At 49.1% G+C, this 20,836-nt stretch overlaps 1 protein-coding gene across 3 annotated transcripts in view; it reads left to right on the forward strand.

The window, feature by feature from the left end:
- The window catches only part of MAGI3 (membrane associated guanylate kinase, WW and PDZ domain containing 3), a 72,428-nt gene that overhangs the window by 43,286 nt on the left and 8,306 nt on the right, over nt 1-20,836 (forward strand). For all 3 annotated transcript variants that reach the window (XM_064173646.1, XM_064173648.1, XM_064173649.1), the window contains exons 5-16: nt 1,095-1,269; nt 2,093-2,172; nt 3,589-3,646; nt 4,866-4,960; nt 5,670-5,858; nt 7,130-7,738; nt 8,309-8,340; nt 9,480-9,633; nt 9,749-9,840; nt 12,211-12,403; nt 13,481-13,666; nt 16,832-17,017. In XM_064173646.1, coding sequence (XP_064029716.1) covers nt 1,095-1,269; nt 2,093-2,172; nt 3,589-3,646; nt 4,866-4,960; nt 5,670-5,858; nt 7,130-7,738; nt 8,309-8,340; nt 9,480-9,633; nt 9,749-9,840; nt 12,211-12,403; nt 13,481-13,666; nt 16,832-17,017 — 2,049 coding nt within the window. The remainder of the gene's footprint in view (nt 1-1,094; nt 1,270-2,092; nt 2,173-3,588; nt 3,647-4,865; nt 4,961-5,669; nt 5,859-7,129; nt 7,739-8,308; nt 8,341-9,479; nt 9,634-9,748; nt 9,841-12,210; nt 12,404-13,480; nt 13,667-16,831; nt 17,018-20,836) is intronic.

A 20,836-nucleotide genomic window follows, 5' to 3' on the forward strand; every position in this document is an offset into this window, starting at 1 on the left:
TAAAATGCACAGCTCAGTAGAGAACATGTAGTGCTGGGTATTGGCCAGTGACATGAGGAGGAAGGAAGGAAAATTTTATCCACTCTTCAAATAACAGAATCCTTTGCAGAGTGTAACTCATCCCCTGTCAATGCTGCTGCTGCCTTTGGGGAGCTTGCTGAGCCTGTGTGCAGGAGGCTCTGGTGAAGGCTTGGTTTAAGGGGCACTGAACACTGTGAAGTGTTCAGATGGTTTGGTGAAGGGAAGTGTGGCACAACCTGAAACTGCCTGGAGGAGAGTTTGTGAAGAGAAACCAAGCAGTGTGTGGAGACTGGCCCCGTGTCCAGGCGGACGTTGAGGGGCTTGGCAGGATGCCCTCTCTCTTCTGCTGTCATGGTTACTCATCTCCAGGGGAGAGCACTGATGGTGGAGAGAAGCTGTCACTTTGCATTTGCAGATGATCCTCTGTGTGAGTGTTTTGAGACAGACTTATATTGACCAGCTCTGACCTCATCTTGCCAGCTCAGGGGCTGGCAATGCCACAGCACAGGGCAGCCAGTAGCTGGGCTGGTGGTTAGATGAAGGTCATGGACATTGCTGTGTGGTGGAGCACACTAAGTGTGAGGTTGGGACAGAAGGGTGGAGGCTTGCATTTGAAGTTTCTTGCAGGAATTGTGGGGACCATTTTGTGGCTTGCAGGAGGTTGTTGGTGGGTTTATTGCCAGTTTGGGTCTTCTCTGCATTTTGTTCTGGTGCTTTAAGGAGTGTTGGTAGGACCTGGCTGGGGTCTGATGGCATTGTGAACACTGTTCTCTATGTAGGAACAAAGTGTAGTCGGGTTGGATTTCTGCCAGCGTTGGTTTTTTTTCAGCGTGGGCTCAGACACATAATACAAGGTTAATTCTGTTTGGCAGGAGAAGAGCAGAGTTCAGTGTTTTCATGTCAGCTTTTCAAAGTTCATAGCTGAAAAAAAAAAGGGGGAAAGTGGAAAAATGCACATCACACACACAGGGACGTGTTTGACATCCACTCCTCGCCAGATTAGGAGGGTGGTTCTTTGTGAGAAACAAGACAAACATCTGACAAATAGTAACACTTTCCCTGAACAACTGCAGAAAACAAAGAAAAACATTCAGATTCTCCTGACTGGATGAAACCTGTTCCCAGCTACAACCAGACAAGCAGCTCCATGGACTTCAGAAATTATTTGTCGAGGGATGAGACCCTGGAACCGCTGCCCAAGAACTGGGAGATGGCCTACACGGACACTGGCATGATTTACTTCATTGAGTGAGTAGAACACCACCATGCAGGGCTGCTGTGCCCTTCAGGGGTGAGAGGTGCTGATGGCTGCAGTCTGGGAAGCTGCCTGCTGCTCTTTCACCTCTCTTCTACTCTTAACTCCTTTTACTTCTCTGTACAGTTTGATACATTCCTCCTGCTTCATTCCTTGCTGTTAACCATCTCTGCTGTGTGCTCCTGTGACTGCCTCGCATAGGAGAGCCTCAGGGTTCTACATGCAAAGTCACTTTGTTTGTGATAGGAGTTTAGTATCTGACAAAATGCAAAGCTGGGTGGGTGTTGCTACGTGAGGTGTAACATCATGCAAACCTCACTATCTGAAATTCCTCTGATAGCCAGGAGCTTGTTCATTCTTTCTTCGCTGCTTGTCCCTTGGCTGGGAGTGTGCTTCAAAACACAAACAGTACAGATGGAAGCCCAGGATGGGAAGGCAGCTCCTGTGCAAAACAGCCACACTGATTGATCTCTAAAGGAAGCAAGAACCTTGCTGAGGGTTAAGCATAAGGAAAGGCTATAGATGTTTTTTTTCCTTTCAGACAGAAACAGATGATGCTTCCCTGTGAACTCTTGGGGGCAGGGGGTGTGTGTACTTCTAACATTTCACATCTGTCCTGGAGAATCTCCACTGTGCTCATACCTCTGAGCATCAGCACTGCCTTTTTTTTAGACTTTGATGATGTGACTGAGACACAAATAAAAGTTCCACTATCTAAAGGCTACAGTTAGCTCCTGGTGCTAAGCAGTTAAAGTGAAGCAAAGTTTCTTCAGTGTGAGCAAGTTCTCTTCTAATGGGATGTGGTCTGCTCCACAGTCATAACACCAAGACAACCACCTGGCTTGATCCACGGCTCTGTAAGAAAGCCAAAGCTCCTGAAGACTGTGAAGATGGAGGTGAGATGTTCAAAACTCATTTATCTCCTGTGACTGGTAAATGTCTGAGTTTACCACAGCTGGGTATGATCCCTTACTGCTGCGGTTGAGGTGACGCTGGAGCAGGCAGTGCAGTGCTGAATCTCCCTAGTTTGGTGGCAATGTGAGTCTATCTAAGACTGGAAAAGTCCATAGTGTGTTTCCCTGGAGCAGCAGAATCTGAAGGGGGGGTTTGGCTGCATTCCTGAGACCAGAATGAGATGTTTTATTCCAGTAATTGTCACTGTTAGGCAGAAAGCTGCAGGTACTGATGTCAGTCTCACAAGGAGTTGCTGTGCAGCAGGAAAAAGTCCCTGATGTTAGTTAGAATATAGGAGTAAGGAATTAGAGCATGATGCCTGTTACTGCTGATACCTGTTGCATGTGGCATGAGACAATATTTGAATGGATAAGCAGAGGGGAGCAGTCTGACTCTCTTCAACTCTTCACACTGTTTCTACAAGACTTAGAGGTTAGGCTCTTGATCAGCCTACAGACAATTCCTGCAACCGTTGCCCATGTGGTGAGGCAATTTAGCCCTCTAGAAGAGGGTACCCAGTAGCTCTGTCTTCAGCAAATGCCTGGCACATTGCAGAAGCTGAGGCAGGCTCAGAAGAGCCTGTTGTCTTCCTCAGCTGCACAGCCCAGCAGCCAGGCACTGCTAACAAAGCCAGTTGGAGCAGTGGGCACACACTGCTGCTTGTTAAACCTGTGCGGCTCACCACAGGGCAGAAAGAGCAGTTTGAGCAGAGAGATGCAGGATACCCAAATGAGCACCATTTAAATGAGCAGACCCACAGGGTCTTCTGTCAAACCCTGTGGAGTGGTGCTGGTGTTAATAATTGGTATCATGCTGTCATATGCTAGGAAAATTCCTGTTCCCATCAAACTTAGGGCAGCCTCCAACAAGACCCCACAGCACTTCTATCCTTCAGATGTCTGGCTACCTGACTGTATCCACTGGAACTGTACAGCTGGAATAGCAGGACCTCAGTGGTAACTGCTCATCACCTTCAGTCAGTAATGATCTGCTGCTGGGCACCATCTGACCAGATTGTGAATTTGCCATCAAAAGGACCTTTACAGGTTCTTCCTGTCTAAATGGGTTAATGTGTGTCTTACCTTTATTGTATGTTTAAAGTGGTGTGATTTTGTGGAATACAGATCCCCTCACCTAGTGGAAAAAACTTCTTGGAGTGTGGAGAGCTTCAAGGCTTCAGCCTCCTGGTAGAGGCTGCTTATCCTTTCATCAGAGGGACCAGCCTCAAGCAGATGAGGAGAAGAGCAAAGGACCTGTATTTGCCTTGTGTTTTTCATCTATGTCTTCTCATTCCTTTCTAAGAACTCCTGTACTTGCAGACAGTTTGCAGTGGAGAATTTTATTCTTTCTGATTGCAGAACTTCCTTATGGATGGGAGAGAATAGAAGACCCTCAGTATGGCACATACTATGTTGAGTAAGTGTGAATTATTAATTGGACACAGTTATAAATTGAGCAGAAGACAATGAAATGTGTGTGCTGTGTGCAGTGAGTATGAGCTGCAGTGCAGTGTAAGCATTAAAGAGAGCCAGCAGGGACAGTGGTAGGAGCAGTGCACACTGCTGAAGTGCTGGGCTGTGGGTGCATTGACTTCCTAGAGCATGTTTCTAGAGAAACAAGCTGCAAAGTAATTTATTAAGGGGAATGAGCTGATGTAATTTGCTTAGCTTCAGCAAAAATGAGGTCACTTGGTTTAAGAATGGAAACTGATAACTGTGGAAGAGCAAAAATACCTTCTCATTGCTGTCTCCAAAGAGCCAAGTAAATAACCACTAAGCTACTGCAAGAGTGCTTCTGGATCTCCTTCGGGTCAGGGTAAATGAAATCTCTCTGTAGCTATGCCGTAGAAAATTAGTAGAGTTGAAAGAGTAGGAAAATGAAGCAAACTGCCATGTCTTGACTTTGCAAAGGCATCACAGGTATTGCAATTCTGCTCAAACTCAACTGGTTCTCCAATTTGATGTTCGGCCTCAGCATCTCCTAATAAAAAGGTGATGTCTGAGCTTTTAAACATTACAGATAGATAAAAGCAGCACACTAGGACAAGAGGAAAAGCAGATTTTCTCAGTTCAAAACTACTAAAATCTTTTGTCTGCAGAGAGGAGCGAAGGTAAATTCTGCCCATAACTATAGGGAGTAAATTTGTATTGGCTCTTGAAGTAAATCAAGTTTTTTTAAGGGACAAAAATGCTCTTAGTGTTGTTTAGGACAGTTTATCTTCTGTCCTTCAGAGCAGCAATTTGAGATAATAAAGCCCAGTATTTAGAGATGGATATTCAACAAGGCCAAGTGTAAGGTCCTGCACCTGGGTCAGCACTGGAAGAGGAGAGGTTGAAAGTAGATGTTAGGAGGAAGTTCTTTCCAGTGAGAGTGGTGAGACACTGGCACAGGTTGCCCAGGGAGATTGTGGATGCTTCCTCCCTGGAGGTGTTTAAGGCCAGGTTGGTTGAGGCCTTGAGCCACCTGATCTAGTGGGAGGTGTCCCTCCCTGCAGCAGGGGGTTGGAGCTGGATGATCCTTGAGGTCCCTTCCAACCTAAACCATTCTATGATTCTGTATTTTGTGGGTTTCATTTCTGTGAACTAGGCAGAATGCTCTCTGCTGAAATCCTCATCTCCTCCCTGTATGCTTACAGCCACATCAACCAGAAAACTCAATTTGAAAACCCAGTGTTGGAAGCCAAAAGGAAAAAGCAACTGGGACAAACTGATGCTGGCCCTTCAAAATCAGGTATCACTAAATGTTGTGCTCTTTGTCAGCTTTCAGCTGAGGCAGAGTAGGTTTGGACTGGAAGGAAGAAGTTCTGCAGTACAAGGGTGATGAGACTCTGGCATAGGCTGCCCATGGAGGCTGTGGATGCCTCCTCCTTGGAGATGTTCAAGGCCAGGTTGGATGAGGCCTTGAGCAACCAAGTCTGGTTGAGAAGTGTCCCTGCCTGTGGTGGAGAGGTTGGAGGAGATGATCTCTGAGATGTCTTCCAACCTAACCCATTCTGTGAGTCTATGGATATCTTTGTCTGCAGGTTTACATCCTAAGTAACCAGTTGTGGGATTCATCAGGGCCTTAGCATTGTCTTTCTGCTGGCCATGGTGGTGTTGCCCTCCCACATCCATATGGGGATTTGAATGATTTTTTGTTACACTTTTGGTCTACTTCAGTCTTGGCATTTGAGAGCTACAGTGTAAGCCTGGGGATTAGAGCACTGGTATGGCTTGTATCATCATCCTGAAAGAGCACTTCACTCTTCCATTCCCTGACCTGGGCTGTGACATGAGTGTTTGTTTGCTTTACTCCGTGACAGTGCTGCAGAGGTTAACCTGTGTTAACCAAACAAAGCATTAACCTTTGTGCTATCTCAAAACACAAACAGAACAAAACACTATGGCAAAACCAACCCTGGTTTCCTCCCTTTGTGTTTCTTTATTCCATAATTCCAAAGGACCAGAGAAGTCTGTCTTCACCAGAGATCCCTCCCAGCTTACAGGAGCACTGATACGGACATCGCTGAAGAAAAGTACCATGGGCTTTGGCTTTACCATCATTGGAGGGGACAGACCTGATGAGTTTCTCCAGGTGAAGAATGTGCTGAAAGATGGACCTGCTGCCCAGGATGGCAGAATTGCACCAGGTCAGCATTACCTCTCTAAACCTTGCTGTGGTGCTTTTAGAGAGCACAGCTTCTGAGGCAGGGGAGCTTGGATGACTCCAGCTGCTGCCTTGGAAGGTCAACACCTCACCGAATGCAATAGTTTTCAGATTCGTGAAACATCTGTGCAAAGCAGTGGCTGAAAGGAAAAAGCAGCAATGTTCTAGGTACAGATCCTCTTTGAGGACCCTTCTGAGCATTTCAGTAGCTCTGCTTTAGCTGAAACACTTCATGCTTGTTTACAGAATGCTTTTTGCACTCCCCCCGCCCCAATACATCAATTAAATTAGAGTGCTTGAATCCTGCCTTCCTGCTGCCAGGAATAAGCAAGCAAAGCTCTATGAACTGGACAAGGGAGGAAATGAGGGATGAGAGTAGCTGCAATCAATGAGGATTTGCACACTCTTTATTGTAATTACACCTTTAAGTTAGCTGCAAGCTTTCTGTAACAGGGCTTGCATACTGGACAAGGCCAAGTGCTGCTACATGAACTCTTCATCTTCAGATGAGTAAGAAGAGTTCCTGCTTTCCATGTTTTAATGTTATGAAATGAAACTATTCAGTATTTGACCTGTTGCTTGAACTTGTTTGTGGTTCCTTTTCATCCTCTAAAAATGGAGAGGGTCCTGCAGTGCTGTGTGTGAGTGGGAAGATGTTTGTGGTGCCCAGGCACAGCTCAGTGAGGGGAGGCCCTGTGGGAACGAGGCATGATCAAAATGATGCAAATTACAAAGCAAGGGTTCAAGCCCCCTGCCATCTCACTTTGCAGATGCACTCCTAGCCATGTGTGGCAGCAGCCTGGCAGCACAGGACATGTGTGGGTGCAATCCTGGCTTAACTTCAGCAAGCCCTAAAATAAACATGGGAGCCCCCTAAAAAAAATGGCTTTGCTCTGGATTGAGTTTGGGATGCTGTACAATGTGAATTAAAGTAGAAGAGAGCTGTGTGTGGTGCACTGCTTCATCTCCTGTGCCTCTACTGTATCATTTTTGGTTTAAATCTGCTGCAGATTAAACTGTATATATTTAGCAGGTTGTGCTCTGAGATGAAATGGAATCAATGCACAGAGGAATCCACTGTGCTGCTTGGCCACAGAGAGCCCAGGAGCCCTTAGCTGCTGCTCCTTGTTAGCTGTGAAGGCTGCACAGCGATTGCCTCCTGCTGAGCTTTTATTCTTAGCCTCAGAGCTACGTTGGGCAGGTGTGGGTAGGTTTGTTCTGGTTTTGACACTGCTGAACTTTCTTTTGTAACAGGTGATGTCATTGTAGACATAAATGGAAGTTGTGTTCTTGGCCATACCCATGCAGATGTTGTCCAGATGTTTCAACTGGTTCCTGTCAATCAGTATGTGAACATGACTCTGTGTCGTGGTTATCCTCTTCCTGATGACAATGAAGACCCTGTGGTAGATATAGTGACAGCTACACCTATTATCAATGGACCACCTGTGGGCAAAGGAGATGTTTGTGTGGCCAGCCAAGATTTAATAGCAGGAGCAGTTGTGTTGGACCAGAATGGAAAAATGGGTCCCATGTTGGTCAACAGTCGCCTGAATGGTCCTTCCATGGATACAGCTGAGCAGAGGATCTCCCTTGCGTCTTCAGGAGCCTCTCAGCCAGAGCTGGTCACCATTCCTCTAATCAAAGGCCCTAAAGGCTTTGGGTTTGCCATCGCAGACAGTCCTACAGGGCAGAAGGTGAAGATGATTTTGGACAGCCAGTGGTGCCAAGGCCTTCAGAAAGGGGATGTCATAAAGGAGATCTGCCATCAGAACGTACAGAGCTTGACGCATCTGCAGGTGGTGGAGGTGCTGAAGCAGTTTCCAGTAGGAGCAGAGGTGCCACTGCTCATCTTAAGAGGAGGTACATGCAAACATTTGTGGTGCTCATCTGTGGTTAGTCCCTTTTAGTGTGATACCTGCATTGCATCTTGTCTTGACAGTTAAGTAGCCATTTATTATGTCTCCAAGTCGTTATGTCCTGAACTTGAGTGTCTGGGGTGAGAGCATGGTGCTGGGGGAGTTCCCAAAACATTCATTCTGCTGTGCTCCTGCTCTGGCTCTTCTAAGCATCTGGGGAGTGCTGAAGTGTGGTCTCCAGAGCTTTTTCTGTGGAAATGCTGCTATTCCTCAATCAGACAATTGCATTTCTTTGGTAACAAGTGAAATCCACCTAGGTAAAGTCAGGAGGTCTCCATATGAGCTGATGTGTGATTTGGTTGAACCAGTGTCCAGCAAGAAGAGAAGCAGATGTTTTTTTGTTGTTGTACAGCTGAAAATTCTAACTTGAAGTGATGTTTATGGTCAGCTGAACATTCGCTTTGCCATTTAAAAGATGAGTACAGGAGCAGTTCTTGTTTTCAGCCCAGCAGGAGCTGTTCAGAGTTTTACTGACCTGCTACTGAAATTGCTTTCTGCTTTGTGTTTTCTTCAGGTCCACCCTCGCCTACTAAAACAGCTAAAGGGGTGAGTATTGGTGATCTGTTTAAATCAGGTTATGATGGAGAAGATTCAAGGGGGTTGTTTGCAAAACACACTTGTAAATATGGCCCTGCTTAAAGAATTCCTTTGAGGGGTTTATTTCACAGAGGTGATGGATGTCTGTCTCCTTGCTGCTGAAGAATCCAGAGTGCAGCAAAGATCTTGTGTGACAGCAGGCACACTATTGTCCATTTGCCATGATTTTAAACGTGGCATCACCACTTCAGTTCCATCATTCCTTTCCTTTGTTTTTCCTTTGCACTGCACTTGAAGTTGCTGTCTGTGCACTCTTGGACCTGCTTTTGCAATCTCATCTTCTGGAGTTTAGTCCCTGGGGATTTTTGTCCTGCTGTTTGAGTATCGAAGTTGTATCTCCACAGAGGCATAACATGAGCACAGGGCTGCAGTGTGTGCACTCAGTGAGATCTGCAGATCCCATTGCTTGCAAGCTCACAGCTGCCTGTACTAAACAAATCTGTGCAGTGTGGGTACAGGAGCCCTGCCAGCGTGGCTGCTGTGACAGTGTGCTCTGCGCTAAAAATACCAAGGGGCTCAGGGACTGGCGGTCAGCACACGTGCAGCAGCAGCTTCCCGTGGAACCCTCGATGCTCAGTGGCATTAAACAGTGTGGCAAAGTAATTCAGTCCAAAAGAGCAAGCTCCTGCCTCTGTAAACATACAGGAAGTGTCAAACTGCTGCAGTGCTTGGGGCAGTTTTTTCTGCTCCTGGTAAAAGGGCAACTCTAAGTTTGTGCTGCTTGTGCGTCTCTTTAACGTGCACAGACACATGTAGGCTGCCGTGGTCCAGTTTTCCAGGTTGGGTTTCAGCCCAGAATAAGTATTTAGAGTTACTTGAATACATCATTGATTGGAAAATCAGGCATGGATGCTCGATGTCCTTTGTTGGTGCAGCACTGAGAGGAGAGTTACAGCTCTCAGATCATTAAAAACCTGCAGACACCGAATGGCTAAAGCCCTGCACTGCTGCAGACTGCTCCTCGCAGGCAGTGTTCAAAGTGCCCTGGGACACCTGCAGCAGCAGCAGCCTGATGCTGTCTGCACAGGTGCTGAAGCTCAGCTATCTTGTGAGCTTACTGGGATTGTGTGGGATGGGGTCTGTTGCAGAAGGACAAGCAGGACAGTTCTGGCAGTTTGGAAGCTGTTGGTGATGCCATCCCACAGCCAATGCCATTTCCACCCACTGCTGTCCGGCCAGGCTCCCCGAAACTGGACCCTTCTGAAGTCTACCTGAAGTCTAAGAGTATCTATGAGGACAAACGTGAGTACATCAGCTTCAGCTTGGAAATGCTGAGTGCTGAAGGAATTTTTGCTTGTCATCTGTGTGGCAATTCAAGACAGCTCCTTACACCTTTGGAAATGTTGCTTTGCTTTAGCTCCAAACACCAGAGATTTGGACGTCTTCCTGCGAAAGCAAGAGTCAGGCTTTGGTTTCCGGGTGCTCGGAGGGGATGGACCAGATCAGCCTGTAAGTGACAACTTTTTCTCTGAGAGAAGAGCTGAGATCTGTCCTGTATGTCAGGGACTTTTCCTTCAGCTGTCAAGTTGAGAGCAAAAGCTTTTGGAAGAGATGCTCACAGCTTGTTCTCTGCTTACAGTCAAGGAATAAGTTCTTTCTATTCACAGCTGTGATCCAGTGCTAGCCTTTTTTTTCCCTCTTCCCTCCTAATATGCATTTAAAGAAAAGGAAGAGCAAAACCAAAGAATTCTACTTCTGTTGCACTTCACAGTGTTTGTGGTGTTTGGTTTCCATAACAGCCTTGGCTGTGGGTCAGTGTTTAGCTGATTTCATGCACACTGTGTGCAGATGATCTGCCCAACATTGCTTAACCACAACAAGCAGTGGCCGTAATTAATCTTTCATTTAATCTGAGTGTGATTGTAGCACATGAAGCACTGTGGTGTGCTTATCTGTGGTAGATTTAGCAGCACTTTAGGAGGTGGAGGAGGAGACAAAATTGATAAGGGCAGTGCAGCTGTTTGAATTCCTTATCTCATCACCCAAAGCTGTGCACTGAAAAACCTTCAAGCGTGGAACTGTCTGAGCAGCTTTTCTGAAGTCAGTCTGAATCTCTTCAAGAGCTTTTGCTTCTTCCACAATCACTCTGACCTAGTCTTGGTGAAAACAAAAGAAAAGAATAGGTAGAGTGACAGAGTCTTTCATTTCAGTCGTGTCTGGGAAATGGAGTAAATGCAGAGGGGGTACTTGTGTCAAGTTGGGCTTTTCAACAAGCTCACAGATAAGAGATGCTGATGCAGAGTCACAGAAACATTCAGGTTGGAAAAGACTCCCAGGATCACCAAGTCAAACCCATAACTCTGCTCTGCAAAGTTCACCCTAAGCCATAACTCCAAGCTACATCCAAACAACGTTTAAACACATCCAGAGCTGATGACTGAGCCACCTCCCAGGGCAGCCCATTCTAATGCCTCACCACTTGCTGGGAAAAGAAATCCTAATATCTAGTCTAAACCTACCCAGCTGCAGCTTGAGGCCATTCCCTCTTGTTCTGTCACTAAGACCAGCACCAGCCTCTCCACACCATCCTTTCAGGTAGCTGTAGACAGCCTTCTTTTTTTCAAGCTAAACAGCTCCAGCTCCTTCAGTTTCTCCTCTTAAAATTTATTCTCTACAGAATGCTTGCAGAATTTATAGAAATGAAGATTAAAATTCCCCTCCCACCCTTTAAATATTTCCTGAATATTAAAATCCTCCCAACCTTGAAATGTTTCCTGAACACTCTGAGCCCCCAGGTTGTGTCCATTGATTGAGCCTGTGCAGAGAACACTCACTGCCTGCCTCTGCTAGTCAGATAATCTTTAAAGTACCTTCCCCAAAGCCCTCACCTGTCTGGAGTCCCCTGGAATCCAACCATTTGGTGTTGCAAGCATAGAATCACAGAATGTCAGGGGCTGGAAGAGACCTCCAAAGCTCATCCAGTCCAACCCCCCTGCCAGAGCAGGATCTTCTAGAGCAGATCACACAGGAACACATCCAGGCAGGTTTTGAATATCTCCAGAGAGGGAGACTCCACAACCCCCCTGGGCAGCCTGCTCCAGTGCTCTGTCACCCTCACAGTGAAAAAAATTCCACCTTCCTATGCCTCAGCTTCCACCACTGCCCCTTGTCCTGTCATCAGGCATCACCCAGCAGAGCCTGGCTCCAGCCTCCTAGCACTCACCCTGCACCTATTTATAAACACTGATGAGGTCACTTCTCAGTCTCCTCTTCCTCAAGCATCAGAGCCTCAGGTCCCTCAGGCTCTCCTCATAACAGACATGTTCCATTCCCTTAATCATCTTGAGTACTGCATTCAGGTTTGGGCTCTCCAGTTTAAGAGGGACAGGGATCAGCTGGAGAAGGTCCAGTGGAGGGCTACAAGGATGATGAGGGGACTGGAGCACTGCCTGATGAGGAGAGGCTGAGGGACCTGGGGCTGCTCAGTCTGGAGAAGAGAAGACTGAGAGGGGACTTAATAAATATCTGAGGGCTGGGGGTCAGGAGTGGGGGACAGGCTCTGCTCACTGCTCCCTGGGATAGGACAAGGAGCAGTGAATTTAAGCTGCAGCACAGGAGGTTCCAGCTCAACACAAGGGGCAGCTTCTTGACTGGAAGGGTCCCAGAGCACTGAAACAGGCCTGTCTGGATGTGTTCCTGTGTGACCTGAGCTAGATTGTCTGGTCCTGCTCTGGCAGGGGGGTTGGACTCAATGATCTCTTTGGGTCACTTCCAACCCCTGACATCCTGTGAGCCTGTGATCTTTGTGGCTCTGCTCTGGACTCTCTCAAGCACTGATGAGTTCATATTCTGCTGCCTCTGTGGCTCTGCTCTGGACAGATCTACATCGGAGCCATCATCCCGCTGGGGGCAGCAGAGAAGGACGGCAGGCTGCGTGCTGCAGACGAGCTGATGTGCATCGATGGGATCCCTGTCAAGGGGAAGTCTCACAAGCAGGTGCTGGACCTGATGACCAGCGCCGCTCGCAACGGCCAGGTGCTGCTCACGGTCCGCAGGAAGCTCTTCTTTGGTGGTAGGTGTCTGCCTGTCCACAGAGGCTGCACTGTGGGAAGCCGTTGGTAGCAAAAGCTGCTCTGAGCTACAGCTGAGCAGACTCAGCTGCAGGAGGCTCAGCTGTAGTTCTGAGCAGGTGGAGAAAAGCAGACTTTAGTCAGTTGGTGCTTTGGTGCTTGCTGCTGTGCACTGCTCACGCTGGTAAGGCTCTGAGGGGGGGTGGTGGCAGAGGTGTTTTCATCAGAGCTCTTTGCAGGTATTGGTGAGAAGAGTCACTAATGCTGTGCAAACCAAGCGATAGCCTGGTCTCTTTTCTGCATGGCATGCTGCATTCTCCACTCCTGTGAGCAATAAGTCAGCATCTTGTGATTCTGCAGTTTTAGGTCAGTGTTCAGATCAACAGGGCACAGAAGGTTATTGTCTCTGAGTCAATGATGCTGATCAGATGAATGGCAGAGCTGGGAAGGGGCTCAGGATGACTGATAAGGGTCCCCTGATCTGTTTAGCTGCCGGTGTTGTGTTTCCATTGCATTATTCAGCCATGAATTCTGAGTAGATACATGTGAGAGGTAAAAGGGTTTTTAAGATCAATTCCCCACTTCTGCCAGATGCATTCTGATAGGCTGCTTCAGGACCAAAATGTCTTAGGTTTCTTAAAGCCTGGCTTCAAAAAGCCTTTTCAGAGGTGTTTGTAAGTAAACAGTTCATCCTCACTTAAGGTCTCAATAGTTGTGGTTTGAAGCTGGACCCCTGCAGTAGATCTTGTAGCATGCAGAAAAGCTGTGATGTTCAGGTTTTTTGCCATAAAAGAGGTATCAGATCCCTGTAATAAAAATCTCTGTAGGCAGTGCCAAGTCTGTGGGCTGTGTGCAGCCAGGGTGCCACAGAATCTCCTTGCACTCCTGCAGAGGACTCTGGGCCTTTGGGTGCCTTATCCTGCATCTTGGGTTGTTAATAAACTTGCTCCTTATTTTCCCAGGCAGATAGTCTGTCCTCATGCTAGCACTGGTACTGGGAGGTCCAGTTTTGCTGTGGCTGCTTGGTGAAACAGCAGCTTTGTGCTTTCCTTATTTGCTGTTTGTCTGTTACCTGCAAGGGGAAAAGCCACCAGAGGAGGAGGAGGAGCAGCCTGCCCTGGCACAGAACGGCTCTCCCCGGCTGAACCGGGTCGAGTTTGCCAGCCAGCAGCCCCCAGAGGTCTATGATGTCCGTCTGCAACGAAAGGAGAATGAAGGATTTGGCTTTGTCATCCTCACCTCAAAGAACAAACCTCCTCCTGGTGGTAAGTGCTGTGTTCTGGCAGCCTGGTCACTGCGTGGTGCCAGAGCTGCTGCCAACATCAGCAGGCATGAGCCAGGCTGTGGCATCTGCAGGGCTTTCTCTTTGATGTGCTGCTGCTACCCACAGTGTCTCTCTCTCACTGTTTCATGGCCCAGCCAGCTGAGGCTTTGTCTTGCTTCATATTTATGCTCTGTCTCAGCCAACTGTGACGTAAGTGAGAGCAGGGGAAGCATCTTCCAGGCCAGCAGCCCCTGCACAGGCACCTGCACTTGTCACAGGGCAGCCTGCAGGACATGGAGCGTGTTGGGGCTGTGGTGGTGATGTGGATCCTCAGGTTGCATCCGTTCATAGGCATTTTAATGGAAGTAGAGATTCAAATTTGGCTTATAGTACCTGATCAGATAGAATTTCTTAGTTTGGGGGTCTGAGAAAGCAGAGACTTGGAAGAAAGCACTGAAGTTGTTACTGTCAGACAGAGATGGGGTTCTTGCTTCACAATGGAGGAGCCTGCTCTGGTGTTAAAGCTCTGATGCAGGCATATGGCCTCAGGCATGGCTGTAAAACAGCAGAATGGGAGAACCTGCTTGCAGGAAGCCCTGGAACCCACCTCAGTTCATGAAGATATCTCTGATGCCCTGCACAGGTCTGCTCAGGGTCACCAGGTGCAAGTGTGTTCCTCATGCTGGCGGCTGCCAGGGAGAGGCTGTGGAGTGTTTTTCCCATGAGGGGGCAAGTAGATTGTCTTTGAAACTCCTTCCCTGTAGCCATCAGGTTTGGGTTCTCTGTGTGAAACACAAGCCAGCTCACTGTGTTCACCCATGAATTACATCAAGGCACAGATAGCTCCCTTGGTTCCTTTAGTTTAAATCACCCCTCTGAAACCTCCTCAGCTGGTTCCAGACAGACACAGTCATGGCTTCAAAGTGTCTCTTTTATTGTGCCTCAGACACTTTCTTCTGTTTTTCTACTTCATTTTACTGCACAATAAAAGAACAGCAGGAGCACAGAAAAAAACTCTTTCTGGGTAACTTTGTGCTGAGTTCGTGGGATGTGTATTTAGAGCATGCTGCAGCCTTGGCTCAGACCCTGCCTTTGCAAGAACCCCAAGAGCAGCTGCTCTGGCAGCTGTGGGTTGGCATGGGGGCCGTGGTCCACCTATGGAGCAGCAGGTGGCAGGTGAGCTGTAGCCCTCTGGCCCGTGGTGCTGCACAGATGATTGTCCCATGCCAGCGTGGCCATGGGTTGTGTTGTCTGGGCCACTGGATATTGAGGGGAAAAAAAAGCTATGGACAGAATGAGTCTCTTAATGTATTGGTGGTGATGTAGCTGTGCTACAGGCACTGCTTTTGTCTGAGGGTCTGCTGCAAATCCCTGCCCAGTTACTACTACAACTGAAAGTAAAGGACAACTGCAACCAATTTCAGCACTAGAAACATCAGCCCTGTGGTCCAGGCTGTTTGTGACAGGAAGGAAGAGATGCTGGTGCACCCACAGACCCTGCTGTGCAGAACCCTTCTGTGCCACAGCTGAGCATGAAGCTCCTGTGTTCTAAAGCAAGGATGTTCTAAACCCAGCAGTCAGCAGAGTCTGCAGCCCTGCAGTGTTCTGCTCTTCACAGTTGGTTCTTAGGTTTATATAGTACTCAACCCCCCCACCCCCCAGTCTATTAAGGGAAGTGTAATTAAAACATAAACTCGTGGTAAGTGCTAGAAGGCATCAGTGTCTGTTCAATCCCAGTCACTTCTGCCTGTGCTGCCTCATTAAAACAATCCTTGATGGCTTTTTAATCTTGGGTGGCTGATGACACTGTGGAAGTGTTTCAGATCGGTGTGGTGGCTTTGGCAAGCCAGCTCCTGACAGGCATGAGATGCTCACAAGATGTTCCTCACCACTCCAGTCCCCCAGAGGATAAAGCTTGTTTGTGAGAGCAGCAGGCACAGAAAACAGGGATCCCATCAAACCCACTGCAGCTTCAGGGAGCCAAGCAGCCTTTTAGGTGAAGTGCCAGGCAGAGCATGTGTGGAGGTGCTTGGAGATGCGTTCCAAGGCAGCTGCACAGAAGAGGGCTTTGGGAAGGACAGGAGCCAGTCCTGCTGTGCTCTCAGGCAGGCAGATGAGCGAGGGGCTGTGCAGAGGCAGGGGCAGGGGCAGGCAGGCCGCTGTGCTCTGACGCAATGCCAGGCTGCTCTGGCAGCCCATGTCAGCACGCAGCGAGCTGCACTCCTGCCCCAGGTGCCTGCAGGCTCCTCCTGTGGCAGTGGCATCTTGCTGGCTGCCAAGTGCCATCTGCAGCGCTGATATTGGGCTCAGCAAACCGTAGGAAGAGATCTGTCCCCGAGCACCACCCTGGCTGCAGGGAGCTGCAAGAGCCCAGGAGGGCCATGGCAGCACTGTCTCTTCCCTGTGCCTTGCTCCTTCTGCTCCTTCCTGCCTCGGTGCTCAGCTAAAGGCAGCCTTTTCACCTTCTGCTGCTCCTGAAATTCTCTCTGTTCCCTCTTCTGTCTTTCCTGGCCCCCTTATCTGGAAGGGTCTGTACAGAGCAGAGTGTTGCTGTGGGGTGAGCTGGTGAAACCTAGGAGCACTGTTAGAGGTGCAGGCTCAGCTCGGAGAGCAGCAGCAGGGAGTGGGCTCTGCAGAGCTGATCTTACCCACCCTGCTGCGCTGCAATCCTTGCCCAGGTGCTCACTGTGTTGCTGGCTCAGGCTCCAGCAGAAGTTTGGTTTCCTTTTGAAGTGTACTTAAGGGTTAATTTTTGGTGGCAGGGAGGAAGAGTTCACCTCTGCATCCACGCTTCAAATGACTGTGTTAAACTGGATGTCCATAACTGTCTCCGAGTCCCCACAGGGCCTGAAATGGAAGACAGCAGCACGAGTGGCAAAAGCACTCCTGGGACACAGGGTCTTGCTCTGCCCTTTGCAGATGTTCCCTTTTGCTTCCCCTGTGCTCCCTCAGGCACCACACCTCGTGTGTGACACAACCAGCACTTGGTGTTCCTCTTCTCTCCGAGGGAAACATTCATCATTCCTGGCAGGAATTCCTTGTGCTGGCAGCGCCACCCTTCAGGGCGGGAGCAGTCTCTGGGGGCGACAGTGGCACTTCTGGGGCTGGGTGATGCTTATCAGAGCCGAGTGTCAGCGGTGTCGCTGTGCCTGTTCTTGCTTGGCAGTGATTCCCCACAAGATCGGGCGCGTTATCGACGGGAGCCCTGCCGACCAGTGCGGGAGGCTGAAGGTGGGCGACCGCATCTCGGCCGTCAACGGGCAGTCCATCGTGGAGCTCTCGCACGACAGCATCGTGCAGCTCATCAAGGACGCAGGCAACGTGGTGACTCTGACCGTGGTGGCTGAGGAGGGTAAGGAGCCTGCGTGCCCCAGCAGTAAGGGGAGACCTTATTGCTCTCTATGTCTATGCTCAGGGCTGTAGGGAAAGGCTCAGTCTTTGTCTCCACAGCCCCAGCCAGAAGAGAGCCAGCAGCAGGCGGCTCAGAGCAGCGGGAACAAAAGCTGGGACAGACAACTGCTGCTTTGGAATTGTGTCAGCAGTGGGGCAGAGCCTGCAGAGTGCTGCTGACATGAGCCCCTGGAGCTGCTCAGACCAGCAGCTGAACAGGCCCCCTCAAGAGGTGAAATGGGCTGCAGACTACAGGGACCATAACACAGAGCTCCCCCACAGCCCAAACAGGTTCCTGTGCTTGCACAAAAGGTCACAGTTGGGGAAAAAAGCAATGACCCAAACCCACCAAAAGCCAAAACCCCAATAACCCAAGTTTTCCCTACAGCCACCTGCAGGAGGGTTGTAGCCAGGTGGGGTTGGTCTCTTCTCCCAGGCACCCAGGGACAGAACAAGAGGACACAGCCTCAAACGGCCAGGGCAGGGTCAGGCTGGATGTTAGGAAGAAGTTTTTCATGGAAAGAGAGACTGGGATTGGAATAGGCTGCCTAGGGAGGTGGTGGAGACACCATCCCTTGAGTTGTTTAGGAGGAGGCTGAATGAGGCACTTAGTGCCATGGTTTAGTTAATTAGAAGGGTTAGGTGATAGTTTGGGCTCGATGGTTCTAGAGGTCTTTTCCAACCTGATTAATTCTGTGATTCTGAGGATGGTTTCTACCATGCTGCTGTGGTCTGATGTTGGCAACTCCTGAACTTGACTGGTTAAAGTGGAAGTTGAAGTGATGCTTTTAGGAGAAGCTTTTGTGGTTTCTCACATGAGGAGCATCTCCTGTCTTCCTGCTGCTTGCATGGGAACGTGCCCTGTCCAGAGCTTGTTCCTCAACCAAAGAGAGGTGACCTCCCCTGGGGCAGCTACAGCAAGACACACTCAGGAGAGAAATCCTCCTGCCCCCAGGCAGGGTCTGTCTCCTGCAGCTGGATTGCTGCCAACAGCCTTGTCCCAGATGAAACAAGTTCTCCTGGGCTGCTCTGGAGCAGCTCTGCCGGACAGGTCCAGGCTGCTCAGAGCTGCAGGGTCACCTGCTTTCCAGACCCTCTCCATTCAAACATTCTGAGCTCTCCCTTCCTGCTATGTTCAAATACACAAATCTAATGCTGCATCCCTGGGATACAGCAGGAACATCCTGCAGTTCTGTCTGCCAAAGCCACCCTTTGAGAAACCATCACCTCCCACCACAGAAACCTTGCTTGGGGCTTTTCCTGCAGAGCCTCCCATGCTGCCAGCAGATTCTGTGCGTAGCTGCTGTGTCACCCGGGCTCCAGAGGGAGCGTTTGTCACTGCAGAGTCCCATCTGCAGAGGCTGGTTTTGATGAGGGCTCCCTGGGGTGGTGTTTCTGCACAAGCACTTCCCTACAAATAGGCCAGCCCCGGTGGTTGGTTGAGGGAAGCTGCTCTCCAGCACTGCTCACCCCTGCATTGCTCTGGACTGCTGAGGCAGGTTTCATTAAATTCACTCATTATTTTGCCAGAAAGCTTGCTTCTTCACCTTGTCAGTAATGAATACCTTAAGCCAGGATGTGAATGGAGCCAGCAGATGAATTCATTGCTAATATTTAACATAGAATCTTGGTCTGTGATACAGGCTTTCAGAGGCTTCCTTTTCCTTTTGCTTGAAGCAGAGAGACTTCTACAAATGCTGGGGGGTTTCTATTATGATTTTAATTAATTTTATATTAAGATTTTAATACATCTCAAGAGAGATGTTGAGCTACTGGAAGGTGCCCAGAGAAGGGCAGAAAGGCTGGGGAGGGGCCTGGAGCACAGCCCTGTGAGGAGAGGCTGAGGGAGCTGGGGGGGTGCAGCCTGCAGCAGAGGAGGCTCAGGACAGAGCTCATTGCTGTCTGCAGCTGCCTGCAGGGAGGCTGTAGCCAGGTGGGGTTGGGCTCTGCTGCCAGGCAGCCAGCAACAGAAGAAGGGGACACAGCCTCAAGTTGTGCCAGGGCAGGTCTAGGCTGGATGTGAGGAGGAAGTTGTTGGCAGAGAGAGTGATTGGCATTGGAATGGGCTGCCCAGGGAGGTGGTGGAGTGGCTGTGCCTGGAGGAGTTGAAGCCAAGCCTGGCTGGGGCACTTAGTGCCATGGTCTGGTTGATTGGCCAGGGCTGGGTGCTAGGTTGGGCTGGATGAGCTTGGAGCTCTCTTCCAACCTGCTTGATTCTATGATTCTATTCTAATTTTTATCAAATCCAATTGGTTCCAATTTGAAGTGACACACTTGAAAGCAGTTGCCCAGGGTAATGTTGGTAATGCAAGTGAAGTTTGAGCTGGTTGCATTAGATACTAATCAGCTCTTCATCAGCTTTGTTTTCAAAATAAGCATTCTGAATATAACGTTTTTGGCCCTTATTTATGCATGGCCTTACCTGGACTCTGTGTAAGGACTCTTTCCACTCCCCCAGTTACAGATTTGAAGCCAAACTGTAGAGAGAAAACTAGAACCTGAAAAGAATCAGCAAAGAGAGAGGGGGAAAAAAAGTCAGCAGCAGGTGACAGAAGCAGACTGAGGAGACCAGTCAGAAAAAACGTGTGGCTTAGAGGAGCTGGAGTTGCTCTGTTTCAGATGTAAAGGATTTTGTAACAATGAAGGGGAGAAGCAGGACCTGTTCCACTGAAGTGGGAATACATCAGCACTGTGAAATTCTCCTTGATGTAGCTGGAGAAGCACAGTTCAGCTCACACATAACCCTCTGCACAGCAGACTCCTGCAGGAAGCCAGAGCAGAGCTGAATTTGTCAGGGCTTGGAGTGTTTGCCCCCACTGGGTTGCAGGGAAGGGAGCTGAGCTCCACAGAGATGGGCTGCAGTGAGACAGATGTAGCTCCAGAGAGAAAAACGTCCCAGAAGCTGTTCAGCATCACAGAGCATGAACCCAGCAGAGTTTGCTGCTCCCCAGTGCTCATTGCCATCCTCTGGCACTGGCAGTGAGGGCAGCTGCTTGTGCCCTTTCCTGCCTGGCTCAACACCCATCTCTGATCTCTGTTCTCATGCCAACAAACGAGTTCCCTGCGTGTGCCAGGAGACATTCCTTAGCGTCTTCCACAGGAGCAGGAGCCTGTCAGCTTTTGTCATGTATTAGCTGGGCACAGGAGAGAGCAGGCTGAGAGAGGGCTGCAGAATGTGTACAAGCAGATGGCATTTTTCTTGCCTGTGCTTCTGCATTAAAGCACCAAGTCTAAACTGGGAGTAAAAGTTGACATTTTGTCTCTAGAGAAAAAGCTCTTCAAGGCATGTCCTGGTGACAGCAGCAAGCAGTCCTGGGAGGGACCTGGAGGCTCTTGTGTACCTGAGAAATTCACTTTAATCCCATGCATGATCTTTGCCTTCCCTTAAGGTGTCTTCAGCACTTGGTCTGTTTGTTCTTAACTGAGAGCTGCAGTAGTGTGGTGCCCCCAGCAGAGCACTGGAGCAGCTCTGCTTTGGGACCTTGGCATTATTTTTCTAACCCCTGTAAGGAAAATGAGTTTATTAGTTTATAATTCAAGACATAAATTCATCTTGGGTCATTATTTACCTTTTCAGGTTGTAGCTGAGGCAGGTTTTTGCACAGCCTCTTAAGTGACAGAGACATTTTATGCCCTGAAATACGTTTTTGTGGTAGCTCTTAGACCTTGGGCAGCCCTCTCCTCCAGCATGTGGCTGCTGGGCTCAGGTCAGTCTGAGCCACTGTGGCAGGAGCAGCAGGCACTGCTGGTGCCACCGTGGAGTGGTGGTGGGTGTGCCTGG

Source organism: Pogoniulus pusillus, chromosome 39 (assembly GCF_015220805.1).
Source record: "Pogoniulus pusillus isolate bPogPus1 chromosome 39, bPogPus1.pri, whole genome shotgun sequence".
NCBI classification, from domain to species: Eukaryota; Metazoa; Chordata; class Aves; order Piciformes; family Lybiidae; genus Pogoniulus; species Pogoniulus pusillus.